The following is a 25,040-nucleotide window of genomic DNA, read 5'->3' as shown; positions in this document are numbered from 1 at the left end:
TTGACTGACCTTCATGTCTTAAAGTAATGATGGACAATTGTTACTCTTTGCTTATTTAAGCTGTTCTTGTCATAATATGGACTTGGTCTTTTACCAAATCGGGACTATCTTCTGTATACCCCCCCCCCACCTTGCCACAACACTACTTATTGGCTCAAACGCATTATGGGGGAAACATATTCTGATTGGCTGGGCCTGGCTCGTCAGAGGGTGTGTCTATGCCCTCCAAGGCCCCACCCATGGCTGCACCTGCCCAGTCATGTGAAGTCCATAGATCAGGGCCTAATACATTTGACATTGACTGATTTCCATATATGTAAAGTGAATCGTTGAAATTGTTGCATGTTGCGTTTATATTTTTGTTCAGTACATATATAAATATATATAAATAAATATATAAATATAGCCAAATATAGCCATTTTATAAGGTTTTATGAAATAGATCATATGTTGAGTTGTGTTTTATGATGTAATAGATCATATGGGTTGAGTTGTGTTTTATGATGTAATAGATCATATGGGTTGAGTTGTGTTTTATGATGAATAGATCATCATGTATGACATATGGGTTGAGTTGTGTTTTATATGTAATAGATCATATGGGTTTTATGATGTAATAGATCATTTTATGATGTAATAGATCATATGGGTTGAGTTGTGTTTTATGATTATGATGTTGAGTTGTGTTTTATGATGTAATAGATCATATGGGTTGAGTTGTGTTTTATGATGTAATAGATCATATGGGTTGAGTTGTGTTTTATGATGTAATAGATCATATGGGTTGAGTTGTGTTTTATGATGTAATAGATCATATGGGTTGAGTAGTGTTTTATGATGTAATAGATCATATGGGTTGAGTTGTGTTTTATGATGTAATAGATCATATGGGTTGAGTTGTGTTTTATGATGTAATAGATCATATGGGTTGAGTGTTTTATGATGTAATAGATCATATGGGTTGAGTTGTGTTTTATGATGTAATAGATCATATGGGTTGAGTTGTGTTTTATGATGTAATAGATCATATGGGTTGGTGTTTTATGATGTAATAGATCATATGGGTTGAGTTGTGTTTTATGATGTAATAGATCATATGGGTTGAGTTGTGTTTTATGATGTAATAGATCATATGGGTTGAGTTGTGTTTTATGATGTAATAGATCATATGGGTTGAGTTGTGTTTTATGATGTAATAGATCATATGGGTTGAGTTGTGTTTTATGATGTAATAGATCATATGGGTTAGTGTTTTATGATGTAATAGATCATATGGGTTAGTGTTTTTTTATGATGTAATAGATAGATCATGTGAAGAATGGCGCCAACTAAGGTGAATATTGATCCAACACCTGCCGTTTATCCAAACCAGCCCACTGGGCACAGACGTCAGTTCAACATGTAGTTTATAAACAAGTAAACATTCTCAGTCAACAAAATAAGACAATGGGAGCAGTGTGTACGCTCTCTGATGAATTTTAATGTATGTGATGTGAATAACAAGTTTACACACTAGGATAAGTAATTATTCTCTCCTGTGTGGATTCTCATGTTTTGTAAGTGTCTGTGATGAGTAATATGTCTTCCCACAGTCTGAACATGTGTAAGGCTTCTCCCCTGTGTGCAGTCTCATGTGTTCCTTCAGGCTTCCTAAATGTGTAAAACACTTTGAACTTTCAGGCTTTCTGACAGGCAAAACATATTTTCACACTAGGCGCAATGGTATGTTATCTCCCCCGTGTGTATTCGCTCATGAGCTTTGAGAGTGTCTAACCGCTTAAAACTCTTTCCACACTGGGCACAATGGTACAGCTTCTGCCTAATGTGTATTTGCTCATGGGTTTTGAGAGTGTCTAACCGCTTAAAACTCTTTCCACACTGGGCACAATGGTGTGGTGTCTCCCCTGTGTGTGTTCGCTCATGAGCTTTGAGGGTGTCTAACCGCTTAAAACTCTTTCCACACTGGGAGCACGGGTATGGCTTCGCTCCTGTGTGTATCCTCTCATGTCTTCTCATGCTAACTAAATGGTTAAAACTCTTCCCACAATGTGAGCAGTAGTAAGGCTTCTCCCTTGTGTGCAGTCTCATGTGTTCCTTCAGGCTTCCTGACTGGCTAAAACTCTTTCCACACTGGGCGCAATGGTATAACTTCTCCCCTGGATGTATTCGCTCATGAACTTTCAGGCTTCCTGACTTGCTAAAACGCATTCCACACTGGGCACAATGGTACAGCTTCTGCCGAATGTGTATTTGCTCATGGGTTTTGAGAGTGTCTAACCGCTTAAAACTCTTTCCACACTGGGAGCAAGGGTGTGGCTTCGCTCCTGTGTGTATCCTCTCATGTCTTTTCATGCTAACTAAATGGCTAAAACTCTTCCCACAATGTGAGCAGTAGTAAGGCTTCTCCCTTGTGTGCCGTCTCATGTGTTCCTTCAGGGTTCCTGACTGGCTAAAACTCTTTCCACGCTGGGTGCAATGGTACGGCTTCTCCCTAGTCTGTATTTGCTCATGGGTTTTGAGAGTGTCTAACCGCTTAAAATTCTTTCCACACTGGGAGCAACAGAAAGGCCTCTCCCGTGTGTGTGTTCGCTCATGAGCTTTCAGATTTCCTAAGTAGCTAAAACTCTTTCCACACTGGGCGCAATTTTGTGTCTTCGGTTCTGTGTGTCCCCTCTCATGTCTGTTCAGGCTTCCTAACTTGGTAAAACTCTTTCCACAATGGCAGCAGAGGTGTTGTCTTGCTGGTTCGGACGTCTCTGGTTCCTCCAAGTTTGGTTTTCCTCCTGCCAAAGACAGTGTTTATTTAAAGAGAGAACAGAATTACATCTCCACATCATAAAACTGCCTTGCTATGAGGTTTAATCCAAATCAGATCTCTCAATAACCTGAGGCTGGTTTTCCAAACATTTCATAATTTGGTAATTAATAGTAATTACTGATAATATGTTTACATGACTTATTATTCTTTCTGTTTTATAAGTCAGAACACAAAGAACTAGACAGTTCTAGATCACTCAAGACATAATTGGATTCTATGTTCTATAGTTCTGTGACACTGAAGACACAGACGTCACTGGATTCCAATCAGCAGGTGGTTCTAAATACATAACATTCATAGCTGTATGATACAGAATGTGACCTACACACTTCCTTAAACATAAAATAAGTAAAAAAATAAGTAAAGAAGTAATTCTGTGTGGAAGTCCAGAACTTGAAGACAGACACAAAGCTCATTAGTAACATCTCCCTGTTGTTGAAAGGGTTCGACACAATGGCTTTTTATTTAGTTAGACATTCACACAGAGTTACCGTATATTGTGTATATAATAATGTAGAGTTACCGTATATTGTGTATATAATAATGAAGAGTTACCGTATTTAGTGTATATAATAATATAGGCACCGTATATAGTGTATATAATAATATAGAGACCGTATATAGTGTATATAATAATGTAGAGTTACCGTATATAGTGTATATAATAATGTAGAGTTACCGTATATAGTGTATATAATAATGTAGAGTTACCGTATATAGTGTATATAATAATGTAGAGTTACCGTATATAGTGTATATAATAATGTAGAGTTACCGTATATAGTGTATATAATAATGTAGAGTTACCGTATATAGTGTATATAATAATGTAGAGTTACCGTATATAGTGTATATAATAATGTAGAGTTACCGTATATAGTGTATATATAATTTATTTATTTAGACATTCAAACATTTTTTACATTTTGACTGATCATGTCATGATATTTTGTGTAAAGTTAAAAAAATGGTGTCACATATTTTGGATAGATGTTCCTAAGAAATATAAACGCAACATGTAAAGTGTTGGTCCCATGTTTCATGAGCTAAAATAACAGAATTCTTCCATACACACAACAGCTAATTTCTCTCAAATTCTGTGCACAAATTTGTTCACATCGTTGTTAGTGAACATTTCTCCTTTACCAAGACAATCCATCCACTTGACAGTTGTGGCATATCAAGAAGCTGATTAAACAGCATGATCATTACACAGGTGCACCTTGTTCTGGGGACAATAAAATGCCACTCTAAAGTGTGAAGTTGTGTCACACAACACAACACCACAGATGTCTCAAGTTTTGAGGGAGTGTGCAATTGGCACGCTGACTGCAGGAATAACCACTGGAGCTGTTACCAGATAATTGAATGTTCATTTCTCTACTAGAAGCCGCCTCCAACATCATTTTAGAGAATTTGGCAGTACATCCAACTGGCCTCACAACCGCAGACCACGTTTAACAACACCAGCCCAGGACCATCGTCTGAGACCAGCCACCCGGACAGATGATGAAACTGAGGAGTTTTTCTCTCTGCAATAAAGCAATACAAATTACCCCCTGCACTCCACCACTAGGAGGTAATACAGATTATTACCCCCCGCACTCCACCACTGGGAGGTAATACAGATTATTACCCCCCTGCACTCCACCACTGGGAGGTAATACAGATTATCACCCCCCCTCCTGCACTCCACCACTGAGGAGATAATACAGATTATTACCCCCCTGCACTCCACCACTAGGAGGTAATACAGATTATTACCCCCCCCCTGCACTCCACCACTAGGAGGTAATACAGATTATTACCCCCCCTGCACTCCACCACTAGGAGGTAATACAGATTATTACCCCCTGCACTCCACCACTAGGAGGTAATACAGATTATTACCCCCCCTGCACTCCACCACTGGGAGGTAATACAGATTATTACCCCCTGCACTCCACCACTAGGAGGTAATACAGATTATTACCCCCCTGCACTCCACCACTGGGAGGTAATACAGATTATTACCCCCCTGCACTCCACCACTGAGAGGTAATACAGATTATTACCCCCTGCACTCCACCACTAGGAGGTAATACAGATTATTACCCCCCTGCACTCCACCACTGGGAGGTAATACAGATTATTACCCCCTGCACTCCACCACTGGGAGGTAATACAGATTATTACCCCCCCTGCACTCCACCACTGGGAGGTAATACAGATTATTACCCCCTGCACTCCACCACTAGGAGGTAATACAGATTATTACTCCCCCCCCCCCTGCACTCCACCACTAGGAGGTAATACAGATTATTACCCCCCTGCACTCCACCACTGGGAGGTAATACAGATTATTACCCCCCTCCACCACTGGGAGGTAATACAGATTATTACCCCCCACCACTGGGAGGTAATACAGATTATTACCCCCCCACTCCACCACTGGGAGGTAATACAGATTATTACCCCCTGCACTCCACCACTGGGAGGTAATACAGATTATTACCCCCCTGCACTCCACCACTGGGAGGTAATACAGATTATTACCCCCCTGCACTCCACCACTGAGAGGTAATACAGATTATTACCCCCCCGCACTCCACCACTGGGAGGCAATACAGATTATTACCCCCTGCACTCCACCACTGGGAGGTAATACAGATTATTACCCCCCTCCTGCACTCCACCACTGAGAGGTAATACAGATTATTACCCCCCCACTCCACCACTGCGAGGTAATACAGATTATTACCCCCCCTCCACCACTGGGAGGTAATACAGATTATTACCCCCTGCACTCCACCACTGGGAGGTAATACAGATTATTACCCCCTGCACTCCACCACTGGGAGGTAATACAGATTATTACCCCCTGCACTCCACCACTGAGAGGTAATACAGATTATTACCCCCCGCACTCCACCACTGGGAGGTAATACAGATTATTACCCCCCCTGCACTCCACCACTGGGAGGTAATACAGATTATTACCCCCCCTGCACTCCACCACTGGGAGGTAATACAGATTATTACCCCCCTGCACTCCACCACTGGGAGGTAATACAGATTATTACCCCCCTGCACTCCACCACTAAGGTAATACAGATTATTACCCCCCCCTGCACTCCACCACTGGGAGGTAATACAGATTATTACCCCCCACTCCACCACTGGGAGGTAATACAGATTATTACCCCCTGCACTCCACCACTGGGAGGTAATACAGATTATTACCCCCCTGCACTCCACCACTGGGAGGTAATACAGATTATTACCCCCCTGCACTCCACCACTGGAGGTAATACAGATTATTACCCCCCTGCACTCCACCACTGAGAGGTAATACAGATTATTACCCCCTGCACTCCACCACTGGGAGGTAATACAGATTATTACCCCCCTGCACTCCACCACTAGGAGGTAATACAGATTATTACCCCCCTGCACTCCACCACTGGGAGGTAATACAGATTATTACCCCCCTACCACTGGGAGGTAATACAGATTATTACCCCCTGCACTCCACCACTGGGAGGTAATACAGATTATTACCCCCCTGCACTCCACCACTAGGAGGTAATACAGATTATTACCCCCCCGCACTCCACCACTGGGGTAGATTATTACCCCCCTGCACTCCACCACTAGGTAATACAGATTATTACCCCCCTGCACTCCACCACTCAGATTATTACCCCCTGCACTCCACCACTGAGAGGTAATACAGATTATTACCCCCTGCACTCCACCACTGAGGTAATACAGATTATTACCCCCCTGCACTCCACCACTGAGAGGTAATACAGATTATTACCCCCTGCACTCCACCACTGGGAGGTAATACAGATTATTACCCCCTGCACTCCACCACTGGGAGGTAATACAGATTATTACCCCCCTGCACTCCACCACTAGGAGGTAATACAGATTATTACCCCCCTGCACTCCACCACTGGGAGGTAATACAGATTATTACCCCCCTGCACTCCACCACTGGGAGGTAATACAGATTATTACCCCCCTGCACTCCACCACTGGGAGGTAATACAGATTACCCCCCTTCCACCACTGGGAGGTAATACAGATTATTACCCCCCTGCACTCCACCACTGGGAGGTAATACAGATTATTACCCCCCTCCACCACTGGGAGGTAATACAGATTATTACCCCCCTGCACTCCACCACTGTAATACAGATTATTACCCCCCCACTCCACCACTGGGAGGTAATACAGATTATTACCCCCCTGCCAGATTATTACCACCACTGGGAGGTAATACAGATTATTACCCCCACTGCACTCCACCACTGGGAGGTAATACAGATTATTACCCCCCTGCACTCCACCACTGAGGTAACAGAGGTAATACAGATTATTACCCCCCTGCACTCCACCACTGGGAGGTAATACAGATTATTACCCCCCACCACTGGGAGGTAATACAGATTATTACCCCCCTGCACTCCACCACTGCAGATTATTACCCCCTCCACCACTGGAGGTAATACAGATTATTACCCCCCTGCACTCCACCACTGAGGTAATACAGATTATTACCCCCCCTGCACTCCACCACTGGAGGTAATACAGATTATTACCCCCTGCACTCCACCACTGGGAGGTAATACAGATTATTACCCCCCTGCACTCCACCACTAGGAGGTAATACAGATTATTACCCCCCTGCACTCCACCACTGGGAGGTAATACAGATTATTACCCCCCTGCACTCCACCACTAGGAGGTAATACAGATTATTACCCCCCCCCTGCACTCCACCACTAGGAGGTAATACAGATTATTACCCCCCTGCACTCCACCACTGGGAGGTAATACAGATTATTACCACCCCCTGCACTATACAGATTATTACCCCCCTGCACTCCACCACTGCGAGGTAATACAGATTATTACCCCCCTGCACTCCACCACTGGGAGGTAATACAGATTATTACCCCCCACCCCTGCACTCCACCACTGGGAGGTAATACAGATTATTACCCCCTGCACTCCACCACTACAGATTATTACCCCCCTGCCTCCACCACTGGGAGGTAATACAGATTATTACCCCCTGCACTCCACCACTGGGAGGTAATACAGATTATTACCCCCTGCACTCCACCACTGGGAGGTAATACAGATTATTACCCCCTGCACTCCACCACTAGAGGTAATACAGATTATTACCCCCCTGCACTCCACCACTGGGAGGTAATACAGATTATTACCCCCCTGCACTCCACCACTGGGAGTAATACTATTACCCCCCTGCACTCCACCACTAGGTAATACAGATTATTACCCCCCACCACTGCACTCCACCACTGGGAGGTATACAGATTATTACCCCCTGCACTCCACCACTGGGAGGTAATACAGATTATTACCCCCTGTACTCCACCACTAGGAGGTAATACAGATTATTACCCCCTGCACTCCACCACTGGGAGGTAATACAGATTATTACCCCCTGCACTCCACCACTGGGAGGTAATACAGATTATTACCCCCTGCACTCCACCACTGGGAGGTAATACAGATTATCACCCCCCCTGCACTCCACCACTGGGAGGTAATACAGATTATTACCCCCTGCACTCCACCACTGGAGGTAATACAGATTATTACCCCCTGCACTCCACCACTGGGAGGTAATACAGATTACCCCCCCCTCCACCACTGGCAGATTATTACCCCCTCCACCACTGGGAGGTAATACAGATTATTACCCCCCTGCACTCCACCACTGGGAGGTAATACAGATTATTACCCCCCTGCACTCCACCACTGGAGGTAATACAGATTATTACCCCCCCTGCACTCCACCACTGGGAGGTAATACAGATTATTACCCCCCTGCACTCCACCACTGGGAGGTAATACAGATTATTACCCCCCTGCACTCCACCACTGGGAGGTAATACAGATTATTACCCCCTGCACTCCACCACTGGGAGGTAATACAGATTATTACCCCCCCCCCACCACTGGGAGGTAATACAGATTATTACCCCCCTGCACTCCACCACTGGGAGGTAATACAGATTATTACCCCCTGCACTCCACCACTGGAGGTAATACAGATTATTACCCCCCTGCACTCCACCACTGGGAGGTAATACAGATTATTAACCCCCCCTGCACTCCACCACTGGGAGGTAATACAGATTATTACCCCCCTGCACTCCACCACTGGGAGGTAATACAGATTATTACCCCCCTGCACTCCACCACTGGGAGGTAATACAGATTATTACCCCCTGCACTCCACCACTGGGAGGTAATACAGATTATTACCCCCCTGCACTCCACCACTGGGAGGTAATACAGATTATTACCCCCCCCTGCACTCCACCACTGGGAGGTAATACAGATTATTACCCACCCCCTGCACTCCACCACTAGGAGGTAATACAGATTATTACCACCCCCTGCACTCCACCACTGGGAGGTAATACAGATTATTACCCACCCCCTGCACTCCACCACTAGGAGGTAATACAGATTATTACCCCCTGCACTCCACCACTAGGAATACAGATTAATACACTGATTATTACCCCCTGCACTCCACCACTGGGAGGTAATACAGATTATTACCCCCTGCACTCCACCACTGGGAGGTAATACAGATTATTACCCCCCTGCACCACCACTGGAGGTAATACAGATTATTACCCCCTGCACTCCACCACTGCAGGTAATACAGATTATTACCCCCCTGCACTCCACCACTGGGAGGTAATAAGATTACAGATTATTACCCCCCTGCACTCCACCACTGGGGTAATACAGATTATTACCCCCCTGCACTACCACTGGGGAGGTAATACAGATTATTACCCCCTGCACTCCACCACTGGGAGGTAATACAGATTATTACCCCCCTGCACTCCACCACTGGGAGGTAATACAGATTATTACCCCCCAGATGCACTCCACCACTGGGAGGTAATACAGATTATTACCCCCCTGCACTCCACCACTGGGAGGTAATACAGATTATTACCCCCCTGCACTCCACCACTGGAGGTAATACAGATTATTACCCCCCCTGCAGGGAGGTAATACAGATTATTACCCCCTGCAGGGAGGTAATACAGATTATTACCCCCCTGCAGATTATTACCCCCTGCACTCCACCACTGGGAGGTAATAAGATATTACCCCCCCCTGCACTCCACCACTGAGGTAATACAGATTATTACCCCCCTGCACTCCACCACTGGGAGGTAATACAGATTATTACCCCCCCCTGCAGATAATATTATTACCCCCCTGCACTCCACCACTGGGAGGTAATACAGATTATTACCCCCCTGCACTCCACCACTGGGAGGTAATACAGATTATTACCCCCCTGCACTCCACCACTGGGAGGTAATACCCCCCCCCCTGCACTCCACCACTGGGAGGTAATACAGATTATTACCCCCCTGCACTCCACCACTGGGAGGTAATACAGATTATTACCCCCCTGCACCCACCACTGGGAGGTAATACAGATTATTACCCCCCTGCCACCACTGGGAGGTAATACAGATTATTACCCCCCTGCACTCCACCACTGGGAGGTAATACAGATTATTACCCCCACTCAGATTATTACCACCACTGGGAGGCACTAATACAGATTATTACCCCCCTGCACTCCACCACTGGGAGGTAATACAGATTATTACCCCCCTGCACTCCACCACTGGGAGGTAATACAGATTATTACCCCCTGCACTCCACCACTGGGAGGTAATACAGATTATTACCCCCCACTGCACTCCACCACTGGGAGGTAATACAGATTATTACCCCCTGCACTCCACCACTGGGAGGTAATACAGATTATTACCCCCCTGCACTCCACCACTGGGAGGTAATACAGATTATTACCCCCCTGGGGAGGTAATACAGATTATTACCCCCCACTCCACCACTGGGAGGTAATACAGATTATTACCCCCCTGCACTCCACCACTGGGAGGTAATACAGATTATTGGGAGGTTACAGATTATTACCCCCCTGCACTCCACCACTGGGAGGTAATACAGATTATTACCCCCTGCACTCCACCACTAGGGAGGTAATATTTATTACCCCCTCACGGGAGGTAATACAGATTATTACGGGAGGAATTGTTTGAGGAAAAACGATTTCACGTTTTTGAGGAAAGGTTTTAGTAAAACATGAACCTTACATCAGATCATCTTGAAACTTTCTCTCTAAAGCTAACTTTCATCAAGGTTTTATATGGTCTATTGGTTTCTCTCTTTTCATTGGCAGAATCCTCTTTCAGTGTTATAATATTCATAACATCCATATCCACCAGTCTATCTTCCTGTCAACTAACAGAACTCTGCTGGTTGTCCTGGTAACAGATACCGGTGGGCAGATCTATTGTATTTGTTCAAACTAAACTACAGCACTTACTTTGATGAGTCAAATCTGATCCTTTCATCTCTTCTCCTCCTCTCACAGTTCCACTCAGCCCCGTTGTTTTCCTGCAGTCCACCAGCAGCACAGACAACCTCTTCATACCCAGCAGTAAGGTGCTACCGGGAGAGGCACGACACGGAGACTCCGGGAGGGTGGAAGGGCTAGCGTTGTCCTGGTAACCATAAAGAGGGGACACAGACATATATCATTATGGATGCTGATGTCACTGTTGTCATGAAGTGCTTTACAGAAACCCAGCCCAGACCCAGAGAGAGCAAGCTGTATGTTAGACCAGACCAAGCTGTATGTTAGACCAGACCAAGCTGTATGCTAGACCAGACCAAGCTGTATGTAGACCAGACCAAGCTGTATGTTAGACCAGACCAAGCTGTATGCTAGACCAGACCAAGCTGTATGTTAGACCAGACCAAGCTGTATGCTAGACCAGACCAAGCTGTATGTTAGACCAGACCAAGCTGTATGCTAGACCAGACCAAGCTGTATGTTAGACCAGACCAAGCTGCATGCTAGACCAGACCAAGCTGCATGCTAGACCAGACCAAGCTGCTTGCTAGTCCAGACCAAGCTGTATGCTAGACCAGACCAAGCTGCATGCTAGACCAGACCAAACTGTATGCTAGACCAGACCAAGCTGTATGCTAGACCAGACCAAGCTGTATGCTAGACCAGACCAAGCTATTTGCTAGACCAGACCAAGCTGCATGCTAGACCAGACCAAGCTGTTTGCTAGTCCAGACCAAGCTGTATGCTAGACCAGACCAAGCTGCATGCTAGACCAGACCAAACTGTATGCTAGACCAGACCAAGCTGTATGCTAGACCAGACCAAGCTGTACCATCTGGTGTTCTGATCTGGAGAGACTCTTCTCTGCCTCGTCAGCATCAGGATGTTGTTCAGGCTCCCCAGAGGATCCACAATAGTCATGTCTCTCTCCTGTGTGAACGAGAACATCAAACAGATGGTAAACTTATGATCTACTACTACAATCATATAGGGTCTTACACGAGGCATGAATATCTCTGAACAGGGCCTAAAATGCAAATGTTAAAGGGTTGTTCCACGAAATGTGTGCTTGTTGCATCCCTTTGATAGTAGAAATTATGCACCAATATTGAATTTTAAAAGCCTGTTATGTTAGATGAGGGGAACTTTAATGTAGACCACATGGAGAATTCAATACATCTCATTTAAAAGACCCCGAAATATATGTACTAATGGCAGATTGACCCTTTAACAATTCCTACAGTACTGAACAAAATATTCAAGTGTAGAACTTCAGTAGAATGCCCCTTTAAAATCCCACATTCAACAACAGCATAGTTTGTGTCCCTGTTTAAGACAGTACTCACTGGTGTTAATCTGATATTCTGTCTCCTCCTCTTTCACTCCCAAAACGTCTTCCTCCTCCACCTTTATTGAGACAGAATCCTCTTCCTCTCTAAAAGGTGCTTTCTCTTCTTTCACTATAACAGCCTCCTCTTCCTCCTTTTTCATTCTGAAAGGTTCTTCCTCTCCTTTCACAGTAATATCCTCTTCTTCTTCTTCTTCTTTCACGACAATGTTCATCGCCAGAGCTTCTTTCTCCGTCCAGCAGACCTCCTCTTCTTTAGCAGGGGATGAGTAGTTTAGTGAGCTCATGGTCAGTGATGTTAGCTAGATAGCTAGCATTAGCGACTAGCTTAGTGCTAGGCTCAGCAACAATATTTAACAAGTTTGCAAATTGAACATGCAAATTAGGTTAAAGTTAACCAGTTAATACGTCAACTGAACTGCGTTTACAACACTGACATTACATAATGTACATTAACATGGTCTAAAGGGTCAATCTTCTAGTTTTATGTTGCCTAGCAAGCTATCGAGATGGTTGAAATAGTATCCGTGTTGTTGTTCCTGAAGAAGCGTCCCGTCCAGTCCATTATACGTCACGCTAGAAGAGTCACCTGAAAGACGCTCATCGCCATCTGCTGACTGGAGTGGGTAACGCAGTTTGGAAACAATAGTCACGACACTTTGTTTTGGAAAGACCGTCATAATTATTTAACAATAAGCTGATATATTTATCTTACGTCTTACAAATAATACGTTCCTGTTCACAGACGTAGAAGCTTAATATGAATATGTAGATAATGAATACATACTTCTGTGCCGCCATCCTGTCAGAAGGTGTTTTATTACCGTGGTAACGATGGATTTTCATTGTGTTCCATGGTGCTTATCGCCCCCTAGTGGAGCTTTCTGGTACTTAGAAAGACAGTACGAAAACAGTAAGTAGAGAATTCGTTCTGCGCGCATAGAAGCAGCGCTACGGTTCAGGTCTTTCAGTGCAGTTATTTCTTGTCACGCTTCATCCTCGGAAAATATTTGTTTGTAAGTTCGATTCAAACATGTTGCTAGTGATGACAATCTTGTTATTCATAGAATTGCTTATTTATCAATGTTAGTTGGTTGCATTTAGTCACACAAATTGCCTTGCCAATCATGTATGTCGTCAACTGTATTCCTTCTCGTGCGTCATGTAAACGAATTGTAAAACATTCAATACTGAGGTTTTGTTACTGTTTCTAGTGTGATATGCTTTGTTATTGTACAGAGGTGGTTGCACATTATTAGAGTAATTATAGGAGTTAGCCAATTACCATAAGAGTAACAATTAGCTATATGGTTTGGCATCATGCCAGATACATGGTACATTGGCACGTGCTTTGTATTTATGCAACTTCAACTTGAAATGTATAATGTACCGCTACAGTATATCGGTGTGATTGAATACTAAATGTATAATGTACAGCTACAGTATATCGGTGTGATTGAATACTAAATGTATAATGTACAGCTACAGTATATCGGTGTGATTGAATACTAAATGTATAATGTACAGCTACAGTATGTCGGTGTGATTGAATACTAAATGTATAATGTACAGCTACAGTATATCGGTGTGATTGAATACTAAATGTATAATGTACAGCTACAGTATATCGGTGTGATTGAATACTAAATGTATAATGTACAGCTACAGTATATCGGTGTGAATTGAATACTAAATGTATAATGTACAGCTACAGTATATCGGTGTGAATTGAATACTAAATGTATAATGTACAGCTACAGTATATCGATGTGAATTGAATACTAAATGTTTAATGTACAGCTACAGTATATCGGTGTGAATTGAATACTAAATGTTTAATGTACAGCTACAGTATATCGGTGTGATTGAATACTAAATCTATAATGTACAGCTACAGTATATCGGTGTGAATTGAATACTAAATGTATAATGTACAGCTACAGTATATCGATGTGAATTGAATACTAAATGTATAATGTACAGCTACAGTATATCAATGTGAATTGAATACTAAATGTTTAATGTACAGCTACAGTATATCGATGTGAATTGAATACTAAATGTTTAATGTACAGCTACAGTATGTCAGGTATGATTGAATACTAAATGTATAATGTACAGCTACAGTATATCGGTGTGAATTGAATACTAAATGTTAATGTACAGCTACAGTATATCAGAGACTGAATTGAATACTAAATGTAAATGTACAGCTACAGTATATCGGTGTGAATTGAATACTAAATGTATAATGTACAGCTAACTAGTATATCAGGTGATTGAATACTAAATGTATAATGTACAGCTACAGTATATCGGTGTGAATTGAATACTAAATGTATAATGTACAGCTACAGTATGTCGGTGTGATTGAATACTAAATGTATAATGTACAGCTACAGTATATCGGTGTGATTGAATACTAAATGTATAATGTACAGCTACAGTATATCGGTGTGATTGAATACTAAATGTATAATGTACAGCTACAGTATATCGGTGTGAATTGAATACTAAATGTATAATGTACAGCTACAGTATATCGGTGTGAATTGAATACTAAATGTATAATGTACAGCTACAGTATATCGGTGTGAATTGAATACTAAATGTATAATGTACAGCTACAGTATATCGGTGTGAATTGAATACTAAATGTATAATGTACAGCTACAGTATATCGGTGTGATTGAATACTAAATGTATAATGTACAGCTACAGTATATCGGTGTGAATTGAATACTAAATGTATAATGTACAGCCCACAGTATATCAGTGACTGAATTGAATACTAAATGTGTAATGTGACAGCCCACAGTATATCGATGTGAATTGAATACTAAATGTATAATGTACAGCTACAGTATATCAGTGTGATTGAATACTAAATGTATAATGTACAGCTACAGTATATCGATGTGAATTGAATACTAAATGTATAATGTACAGCCCACAGTATATCGATGTGAATTGAATACTAAATGTATAATGTACAGCTACAGTATATCGGTGTGATTGCCTGCCCTGACCTCAAGCCTGCCTGCCTGACCAGTCTGCCTGCCCTGACCTCAGAGCCTGCCTGCCTTACCAGTCTGCCTGCCCTGACCTCAAGCCTGCCTGCCTGACCAGTCTGTCTGCCCTGACCTCAAGCCTGCCTGACCAGTCTGCCTGCCCTGACCTCAAGCCTGCCTGACCAGTCTGCCTGCCCTGACCTCCAGCTTGCCTGCCCATTCTGCCTGCCCTGACCTCCAGCACGCCTGCCTGCCCATTCTGCCTACCCTGACCTCCAGCACGCCTGCCTGACCAGTCTGCCTGCCCTGACCTCCAGCCTGCCTGCCCATTCTGCCTGCCCTGACCTCCAGCACGCCTGCCCTGACCTCCAGCCTGCCTGCCCATTCTGCCTGCCCTGACCTCAAGCCTGCCTGGCCAGTCTGCCTGCCCTGACCTCCAGCACGCCTGCCTGACCAGTCTGACTGCCCTGACCTCCAGCCTGCCTGCCCATTCTACCTGCCCTGACCTCCAGCACGCCTGCCCTGACCTCCAGCCTGCCTGCCCATTCTGCCTGCCCTGACCTCCAGCACGCCTGCCTGCCCATTCTGCCTGCCCTGACCTCAAGCCTGCCTGACCAGTCTGCCTGCCCTGACCTCCAGCTTGCCTGCCCATTCTGCCTGCCCTGACCTCCAGCACGCCTGCCTGCCCATTCTGCCTGCCCTGACCTCCAGCACGCCTGCCTTCCCATTCTGCCTGCCCTGACCTCAAGCCTGCCTGGCCAGTCTGCCTGCCCTGACCTCCAGCACGCCTGCCTGACCAGTTTGACTGCCCTGACCTCCAGCCTGCCTGCCCATTCTACCTGCCCTGACCTCCAGCACGCCTGCCCTGACCTCCAGCCTGCCTGCCCATTCTGCCTGCCCTGACCTCCAGCACGCCTGCCCTGACCTCCCTGGTTTGCTGGTCCTCCCAGCCTGCCTGCCCTGACCTCCAGCCTGCCTGCCCATTCTGCCTGCCCTGACCTCCAGCCTGCCTGACCCATTCTGCCTGCCCTGACCTCCAGCACGCCTGCCCTGACCTCCAGCCTGCCTGCCCTGACCTCCAGCCTGCCTGCCCTGACCTCCAGCATGCCTGCCCTGACCTCCAGCCTGCCTGCCCTGACCTCCAGCCTGCCTGCCCTGACCTCCAGCCTGCCTGCCCTGACCTCCAGCCCGCCTGCCCTGACCTCCAGCCTGCCTGCCCTGACCTCCAGCCTGCCTGCCCTGACCTCCAGCCTGCCTGCCCTGACCTCCAGCCTGTCTGCCCTGACCTCCAGCCTGCCCTGACCTCCAGCCTGCCTGCCATTCTGTCCCTCCTGGACCTCCAGCCTTTGTCTGTCTGTCTCTTGCCCCTGACCTGTGATTTTGACAAAATTACAGCAAATGCTGTGGATTGTTTCTGTATAGGCCCTGGAGAAGCCTCCAGCCTTGTTTACTGGGGCCCCTCTGTCAGCCTGTAACGATCTGCCTTCTGTCTGTAAAGTACACATGCAGATTATACAGTGATATGTGCATGCAAAGAGAAACAACAAGCTGCACAAGAACTCACAGCAGAAATCGTCCCATGTTACAAAGTGGCTCAGTGATTCATGTTTGAGTCTCCTATAATGTTCTATACATACGGCATTGTTTGATTCCAGAGTCAGCAAAACTGTAATTCAATGCTATGGCCCCCTCCCTTAACATACTGCTTGACTAGTTGGGCCCAAGCTTGCTGTACAACATTGCAACTCATTCAGTCTGTCCATAAACAAACTATCTTGTGAAATACATGTACCCATGTCGTGTATTCGAGTTCGTAAATGGCAATAAAATAAACTTTTCGCTGAACTGCGTTACCAACTCCAGTCAATAGAGGGCGTCTTGCAGGCGAAGCTGCTGGTGTGACGTATAATCTAGTGGACGGGACGCTTCTTTAAACAACAGCTAGTTAAGCCTCTTCGGTAGCTTGCTAGCAAATATAGCCGAAACATTAAAGCTCTTTATACACTTTCTGTGTATATTAGCCTCTGTGTTTTAAGCAAACTTATGTTGTATAGCTAGTTGCCGCATTTAATTTCATTTTTCGTTTTTAGTAGTCAGCTAGCTGGTTTGCTAAATTAGCTCAGCACTAATGCTAACTAGCTAGCTAGCATCCCGACCATGAACTCACCAAACTACTCCCTCCCTGCTAAAGAAGAGGTCTGCTGGACGGAGAAAGAAACTCTCATGAAAGAGGAAGAGGTCACAGTGAAAGACGAAGAAGTTACGGTGAAAAAAGAGGAAGAAGACTTCAGAGTGAAAGAAGAGGATTTTATTGCGAAAGAAGAAAAGGAAGAGTTTGGATTGAAGGAGGAGGGCGAGATTACTGTCACATTGGAGGAGACTGGAGATCTGATTAACTCCAGTGAGTATTGTCTTTAAAAACAGAGGCACATCCTCTGCTGTTGTTGAATCATTGTGTGGTTTTTAAGGTGCATTCTACTGAAGTTCTACACTTGGATATGTTGGTCTGTACTGTATTGTTAGTAATGGATCAAATGCTTCCCATATCTCTTCATGCAGTGCTTCGTTCAGTTTTTTATTTTATTTATTTTTATTTAACCAGGCAAGTAAGCTAAGAACAAATTCTTATTTTCAATGACGGCCTAGGAACAGTGGGTTAACTGCCTGTTCAGGGCCAGAATGACAGATTTGTACCTTGTCAGCTCGGGGGTTTGAACTTGCAACCTTCCGGTTACTAGTCCAACGCTCCACTAGGCCACCCTGCCGCCCCACATCATCATATTTGTTCAATCACGTGTCATGAATTCATTATGACATCATCATATTTGTTCAATCACGTGTCATGAATTCATTATGACATCATCATAATTGAATATGTTTTACGTTACTTGGTCGCAAACGGGTCTTCCAAATGGACAATGACCCCAAGCACACTTCCAAAATTGTGGCAAAATGGCTTAAGGACAACAAAGTCAAGGTATTGGAGTGGCCATTACAAAGCCCTGACCTCAAATCCTATATAAAATATGTAGGCAGAACTGTTATATTAGAATGCATGAAAGCCAATGAGAACCATGGCAAAACTTCTCTAAATGTATGTTAGCTAGCTAAATTAGCTATATTATGAATACAACTTTCGTCTGCTGTCCACCACAACCTTCCAGAGAGTTTTCTGATTAACAAGCGGTAGGCTGTGTTTAATTTGATTGTGTATTAAAAACACATGTTGAGATCATTGTGAGGGGTTTTCTCCTGTAGTAGGGGAATGGGGCCTCCTGGGAAAATGTTGTCCGGGGTTACAACAGTAATCAAGGGGTTCAGTGCTTAGCGAAGGGTAAATTGTTTGTAAGACTTTGGCAACTTTGTATTTATAGGCCTGGTCAACTGTGTATTTATAGGCCTGGTCAACTGTGTATTTATAGGCCTGGTCAACTGTGTATTTATAGGCCTGGTCAACTGTGTATTTATAGGCCTGGTCAACTGTGTATTTATAGGCCTGGTCAACTGTGTATTTATAGGCCTGGTCAACTGTGTATTTATAGGCCTGGTCAACTGTGTATTTATAGGCCTGGTGTATTTATAGGTCTGGTCAACTGTGTATTTATAGGCCTGTTCAACTGTGTATTTATAGGCCTGGTCATCTGTGTATTTATAGGTCTAGTCAACTGTGTATTTATAGGCCATCTGTGTATTTATAGGCCTGGTCAACTGTGTATTTATAGGCATGGTCAACTGTGTATTTATAGGTCAACTTTGTATTTATAGGCCTGGTCATCTGTGTATTTATAGGCATGGTCAACTGTGTATTTATAGGCATGGTCAACTGTGTATTTATAGGTCATCTGTGTATTTATAGGCATGGTCAACTGTGTATTTATAGGTCAACTGTGTATTTATAGGCATGGTCAACTGTGTATTTATAGGTCAACTGTGTATTTATAGGCATGGTCAACTGTGTATTTATAGGTCAACTGTGTATTTATAGGCCTGGTCAACTGTGTATTTATAGGCCTGGTCAACTGTGTATTTATAGGCCTGGTCAACTGTGTATTTATAGGCCTGGTCAACTGTGTATTTATAGGCCTGGTCAACTGTGTATTTATAGGCCTGGTCAACTGTGTATTTATAGGCATGGTCAACTGTGTATTTATAGGCCTGGTCAACTGTGTATTTATAGGCATGGTCAACTGTGTATTTATAGGCCTGGTATTTATAGGCATGGTCAACTGTGTATTTATAGGCCTGGTCAACTGTGTATTTATAGGCATGGTCAACTGTGTATTTACAGGCCTGGTCAACTGTGTATTTACAGGCCTGGTCAACTGTGTATTTATAGGCCTGGTCAACTGTGTATTTATAGGCCTGGTCAACTGTGTATTTATAGGCCTGGTCAACTGTGTATTTATAGGCATGGTCAACTGTGTATTTATAGGCATGGTCAACTGTGTATTTACAGGCCTGGTCAACTGTGTATTTACAGGCCTGGTCAACTGTGTATTTATAGGCATGGTCAACTGTGTATTTACAGGCCTGGTCAACTGTGTATTTACAGGCCTGGTCAACTGTGTATTTACAGGCCTGGTCAACTGTGTATTTATAGGTCTAGTCAACTGTGTATTTATAGGTCTAGTCAACTGTGTATTTATAGGCCTGGTCAACTGTGTATTTATAGGCATGGTCCACTGTGTATTTATAGGCATGGTCAACTGTGTATTTATAGGCATGGTCAACTGTGTATTTATAGGCCTGGTCAACTGTGTATTTATAGGCCTGGTCAACTGTGTATTTATAGGCCTGGTCAACTGTGTATTTATAGGCCTGGTCAACTGTGTATTTATAGGCCTGGTCAACTGTGTATTTACAGGCCTGGTCAACTGTGTATTTATAGGCCTGGTCAACTGTGTATTTACAGGCCTGGTCAACTGTGTATTTACAGGCCTGGTCAACTTTGTTCTGAAGTTATCGGAGGTCACTGTCAGATAAACTTCTTGATTCTATGTTTAGCGGAGATCTTCTCTGAATAAAGTGAGGCGGAAGGGATTTCTTAGCAAATTGCGAGAAGACAATATATCTGCTCATAGATTATATACACGTATAAACTACATATTGACACATTCAGCCCGAAGCAGGAAGTTTAAAACATACTTACTAGTCACCAAGGTTCCGGATCATGTCTCTAAGATGTTTTTGGGAAACCTGGCCCTGGTCTATTCTCAGATGTTTTTTATAAACACACTTATCTTTTTTATCTAAAAAAAACACTATTGTCATGTATGAGAGATCCATTTTCCATGATAATGGGGTCCTGTTATGTCTGGTGAAAACCAATCACTGCATTCCACAGCAAGAACCTCATAGCAACGGTCAAGCTTGGTGGTGGAGATCGTTGGCACGTAGCCTCGTTTTCCTCAGGGGCTCTCCTCTGCAGTATATAGCTCGTCCTAAGGGCGGCGTTGGTGTCCGCCACTTGACTGGCTTTCATTTGACTAGTACCACATGGACAGACTGACTACTACCACATGGACAGACTGACTACTACCACATGGACAGACTGACTAGTACCACATGGACAGACTGACTACTACCACATGGACAGACTGACTACTACCACACAGACAGACTGACTAGTACCACATGGACAGACTGACTAGTACCACATGGACAGACTGACTAGTACCACATGGACAGACTGACTACTACCACATGGACAGACTGACTACTACCACATGGACAGACTGACTAGTACCACATGGACAGACTGACTAGTACCATTCATGGACAGACTTTAGAATGTTACCATTATGGACAGACTGACTACTACCATTGGACAGACTGACTACTACCACAGGACAGACTGATTAGTACCAATTACAGACTGACTACTACCACATGGACAGACTGACTTACTACCACATGGACAGACTGACTAGTACCACATGGACAGACTGACTAGTACCAGATGGACAGACTGACTACTACCACATGGACAGACTGACTACTATCACATGGACAGACTGACTAGTACCACATGGACAGACTGACTAGTACCACATGGACAGACTGACTAGTACCACATGGACAGACTGACTACTACCACATGGACAGACTGACTACTACCACATGGACAGACTGACTACTACCACATGGACAGACTGACTAGTACCACATGGACAGACTGACTAGTACCACATGGACAGACTGACTAGTACCACATGGACAGACTGACTAGTACCACATGGACAGACTGACTAGTACCACATGGACAGACTGACTAGTACCACATGGACAGACTGACTAGTACCACATGGACAGACTGACTAGTACTACATGGACAGACTGACTAGTACCACATGGACAGACTGACTACTACCACATGGACAGACTTCATTACTTTGTTTGTGGGGAGCATGCTGTTTATTTAGTCAGGCAATGCCCACATTATTCTGATATATTTTAGAATGTTAATTATGTGAATGTCAATGCATAATACCATTGGGTGGTTCTATTATGGGACACAGGCCAGGTCATTATAAATTATTACATTTAATTGAGGGAAACTGTATTTACTATCACTGTTGTGGTTGTCTCACCAAGCTACCTTAAGATGGATGCACTAACTGAGGGAAACTGTATTTACTATCACTGTTGTGGTTGTCTCACCTAGCTACCTTAAGATGGATGCACTAACTGCAAACTGTATTTACTATCACTGTTGTGGTTGTCTCACATGCTACCGTAAGATGGATGCACAACTGAGGGAAACTGTATTTACTATCAATGGAGGTTGTCTCACCTGCTACCTTAAGATGGATGCACTAACTGAGGAGAAACTGTATTTACTATCACTGTTGTGGTTGTCATCACATGCTACCTTAAGATGGATGCACTAACAAGTGCATCACATGCTATTTAAAGCCACACAGTGGAGGTCATGTGAACATCACATGCTACATGCTTAGAGACAATGGAGCACATGCATCACATGCTAAAGACAATGGAGCACATGCATCACATGCTAAGAGACAATGGAGCACATGCATCACATGCTAAGAGACAATGGAGCACATGCATCACATGCTAAGAGACAATGGAGCACATGCATCACATGCTAAGAGACAATGGAGCACATGCATCACATGCTAAGAGACAATGGAGCACATGCATCACATGCTAAGAGACAATGGAGCACATGCATCACATGCTAAGAGACAATGGAGCACATGCATCACATGCTAAAAGACAATGGAGCACATGCATCACATGCTAAGAGACAATGGAGCACATGCATCACATGCTAAGAGACAATGGAGCACATGCATCACATGCTAAGAGACAATGGAGCACATGCATCACATGCTAAGAGACAATGGAGCACATGCATCACATGCTAAAAGACAATGGAGCACATGCATCACATGCTAAAAGACAATGGAGCACATGCATCACATGCTAAGAGACAATGGAGCACATGCATCACATGCTAAGAGACAATGGAGCACATGCATCACATGCTAAGAGACAATGGAGCACATGCATCACATGCTAAGAGACAATGGAGCACATGCATCACATGCTAAGAGACAATGGAGCACATGCATCACATGCTAAGAGCACTTGACTGTACGTCTCTCTGGATAAGAGGGTCTGATAAATTACTAAAATGTATGTGGAGATTTCATTCAGGTCTCCCTGTTTTAACCACTCTGTTTATCTTTGGCAGAAGAGCGACCCGACTCAGAGGAACCAGAGACGTCTGAACCAGTGAGACGACACCACTGTCCCCAGTGTGAAAAGAGTTTTACCCATTTAGGGAGTCTTAAAAACCACAAGAGAACACATGCAGAGAAGAAGTCTTACAACTGCTCTCAGTGTGCAAAGAGTTTTAGCTGGTCTGGGCAACTGAAAGAACACGAGAGAATACACACAGGAGACAAGCCTTACCACTGCTCTCAATGTGGAAAGAGGTTTTTCAAGGCATCACATCTGAACGAGCATAAGAGAACACACACGGGAGAAAAAACATTCCAATGCTCTCAGTGTGGAAGGACATTTACCCGATCAGGGGACCTGAAATCACATGAAAGAACACACACAGGGGAAAAGCCTTACCACTGCTCTCAATGCGGAAAGAGTTTTACCCGTTTAGGGAACCAAAAAATGCATGAGCGAATACACACGGGAGTGAAGCCTTACCACTGCTCACAGTGTGAAAAGAGTTTTGCGAAGTTAGGTAACCTTAAAATACATAAGAGAATACACACAGGAGAAAAACCATTCCAATGCTCTCAGTGTGGAAGGACATTTTCACGATCAGGGGACCTGAAATCACACGAAAGAACACACACAGGGGAAAAGCCTTATAATTGTTCCCATTGTAAAAGTAGTTTTAGCTGGTCAGGGCAACTGAAAGAGCACGAGAGAACACACACAGGAGTGAAGCCTTACCACTGCTCCCAGTGTGGAAAGAGTTTTAGAAGGTTGGGGTCCCTTAAATCACATAAGCTGTATACACACACAGGAGAAAAGCCATGTAACTTCTCCCAGTGTGAAAAAAATAAGTATGTGTCATTAGGGGACATGAAAAATCCTGAGAGAACACACTCTGTAGAGAGGCCTTTCCAATGCTCTCAGTGTAGTAAGGGATTTTTCCAGTCATCGCATCTGAAAGTGCATAAGAGAATACACACAAGAGAGAAGCCATTCCAATGCTCGCAGTGTGGAAAGAGTTATACCCGGTTAGGGAACTTGAAAACGCATGAGATGACACACACAGGAGAGAAGCCGTTCCAATGCCGTCAGTGTGGAAAGCGCTTTACCTGGTTAGGGAACCTGAAAATGCATAAGGTGACACACAAAGTTGGCTAGCCTCACCTCTTTTTCCAGTGTGAAGAGGGGTTTTGTTCCTTTAAAGGACTTGAAAGAGCATGAGAAAGTACAAACACAGGAGAAGAAGACATACCACTGCTCCTCATTGCCCAAATACACTTTCAGAGGACCTGAAATCACATGAGAGAAACGAGAGGCTGTGTTCTGACTTATGTATTTGATTAAGAATTTTTGTTTTTAGATGTTGACATGAAATTTAATTGTATATATAAAATCATACTCACAATTAGGCCTACATTTGTTTTTTTGTTTTAACCTCCAATCTGATTTAATCAAATGAAATGTGTATTCCGCTTTGATTATAGACATTGATTGATTGAATGGATACAAATGTGGATGTTTAATTTGATGATTTGGATATTTTCAATTGTAAATGAACAAGTAGATTAATATCATTCAGATTTCTTTATTCTAACCTTGAAACCTCTTTAATTTAGTTGTTGTTGTGTTTCGTTGACTTAATTTGTGTCATCGAGGAATATGAAAATGTTGTTCTGATGATAACATTAAAAACATTCAATACCTCCA

At 43.9% G+C, this 25,040-nt stretch overlaps 2 protein-coding genes across 2 annotated transcripts; one reads left to right on the top strand and one right to left on the bottom strand.

Moving 5' to 3' along the window:
• Positions 1–1,299: 1,299 nt before the first annotated feature.
• LOC127925936 (zinc finger protein OZF-like) lies at positions 1,300–13,212 on the bottom strand. Its single transcript, XM_052511237.1, has 4 exons — positions 12,614–13,212; positions 12,100–12,197; positions 11,238–11,415; positions 1,300–2,783 (listed from the first exon to the last, which is right to left on the bottom strand). The coding sequence occupies exons 1-4, from the start codon at positions 12,900–12,902 to the stop codon at positions 1,711–1,713; spliced, it is 1,638 nt and encodes a 545-aa protein (XP_052367197.1). The 5' UTR covers positions 12,903–13,212; the 3' UTR covers positions 1,300–1,710.
• Positions 13,213–17,522: 4,310 nt separating this feature from the next.
• LOC127925937 (zinc finger protein 180-like) lies at positions 17,523–25,040 on the top strand. The gene is made up of 2 exons (XM_052511239.1): positions 17,523–18,027; positions 23,347–25,040. The coding sequence occupies exons 1-2, from the start codon at positions 17,784–17,786 to the stop codon at positions 24,489–24,491; spliced, it is 1,389 nt and encodes a 462-aa protein (XP_052367199.1). The 5' UTR covers positions 17,523–17,783; the 3' UTR covers positions 24,492–25,040.

This window comes from Oncorhynchus keta, unplaced genomic scaffold (genome assembly GCF_023373465.1).
Source record: "Oncorhynchus keta strain PuntledgeMale-10-30-2019 unplaced genomic scaffold, Oket_V2 Un_contig_6513_pilon_pilon, whole genome shotgun sequence".
Taxonomy (NCBI): Eukaryota; Metazoa; Chordata; class Actinopteri; order Salmoniformes; family Salmonidae; genus Oncorhynchus; species Oncorhynchus keta.
This window is presented reverse-complemented; position numbering and strand designations above follow the sequence as displayed.

What these genes read in the sequence shown, in the direction of transcription:
- LOC127925937 (XM_052511239.1), top strand. Translation starts at nt 17,784, where the DNA reads ATGAACTCACCAAACTACTCCCTCCCTGCTAAAGAAGAGGTCTGCTGG. An exon ending in TGGAGATCTGATTAACTCCA is followed by an intron (nt 18,028 to 23,346) that starts GTGAGTATTGTC and finishes TATCTTTGGCAG; the next exon opens with AAGAGCGACCCGACTCAGAG.
- LOC127925936 (XM_052511237.1), bottom strand. Translation starts at nt 12,902, where the DNA reads ATGAGCTCACTAAACTACTCATCCCCTGCTAAAGAAGAGGAGGTCTGC. An exon ending in AGAATATCAGATTAACACCA is followed by an intron (nt 12,198 to 12,613) that starts GTGAGTACTGTC and finishes TCGTTCACACAG; the next exon opens with GAGAGAGACATGACTATTGT. An exon ending in CCAGATCAGAACACCAGATG is followed by an intron (nt 11,416 to 12,099) that starts GTACAGCTTGGT and finishes TATGGTTACCAG; the next exon opens with GACAACGCTAGCCCTTCCAC.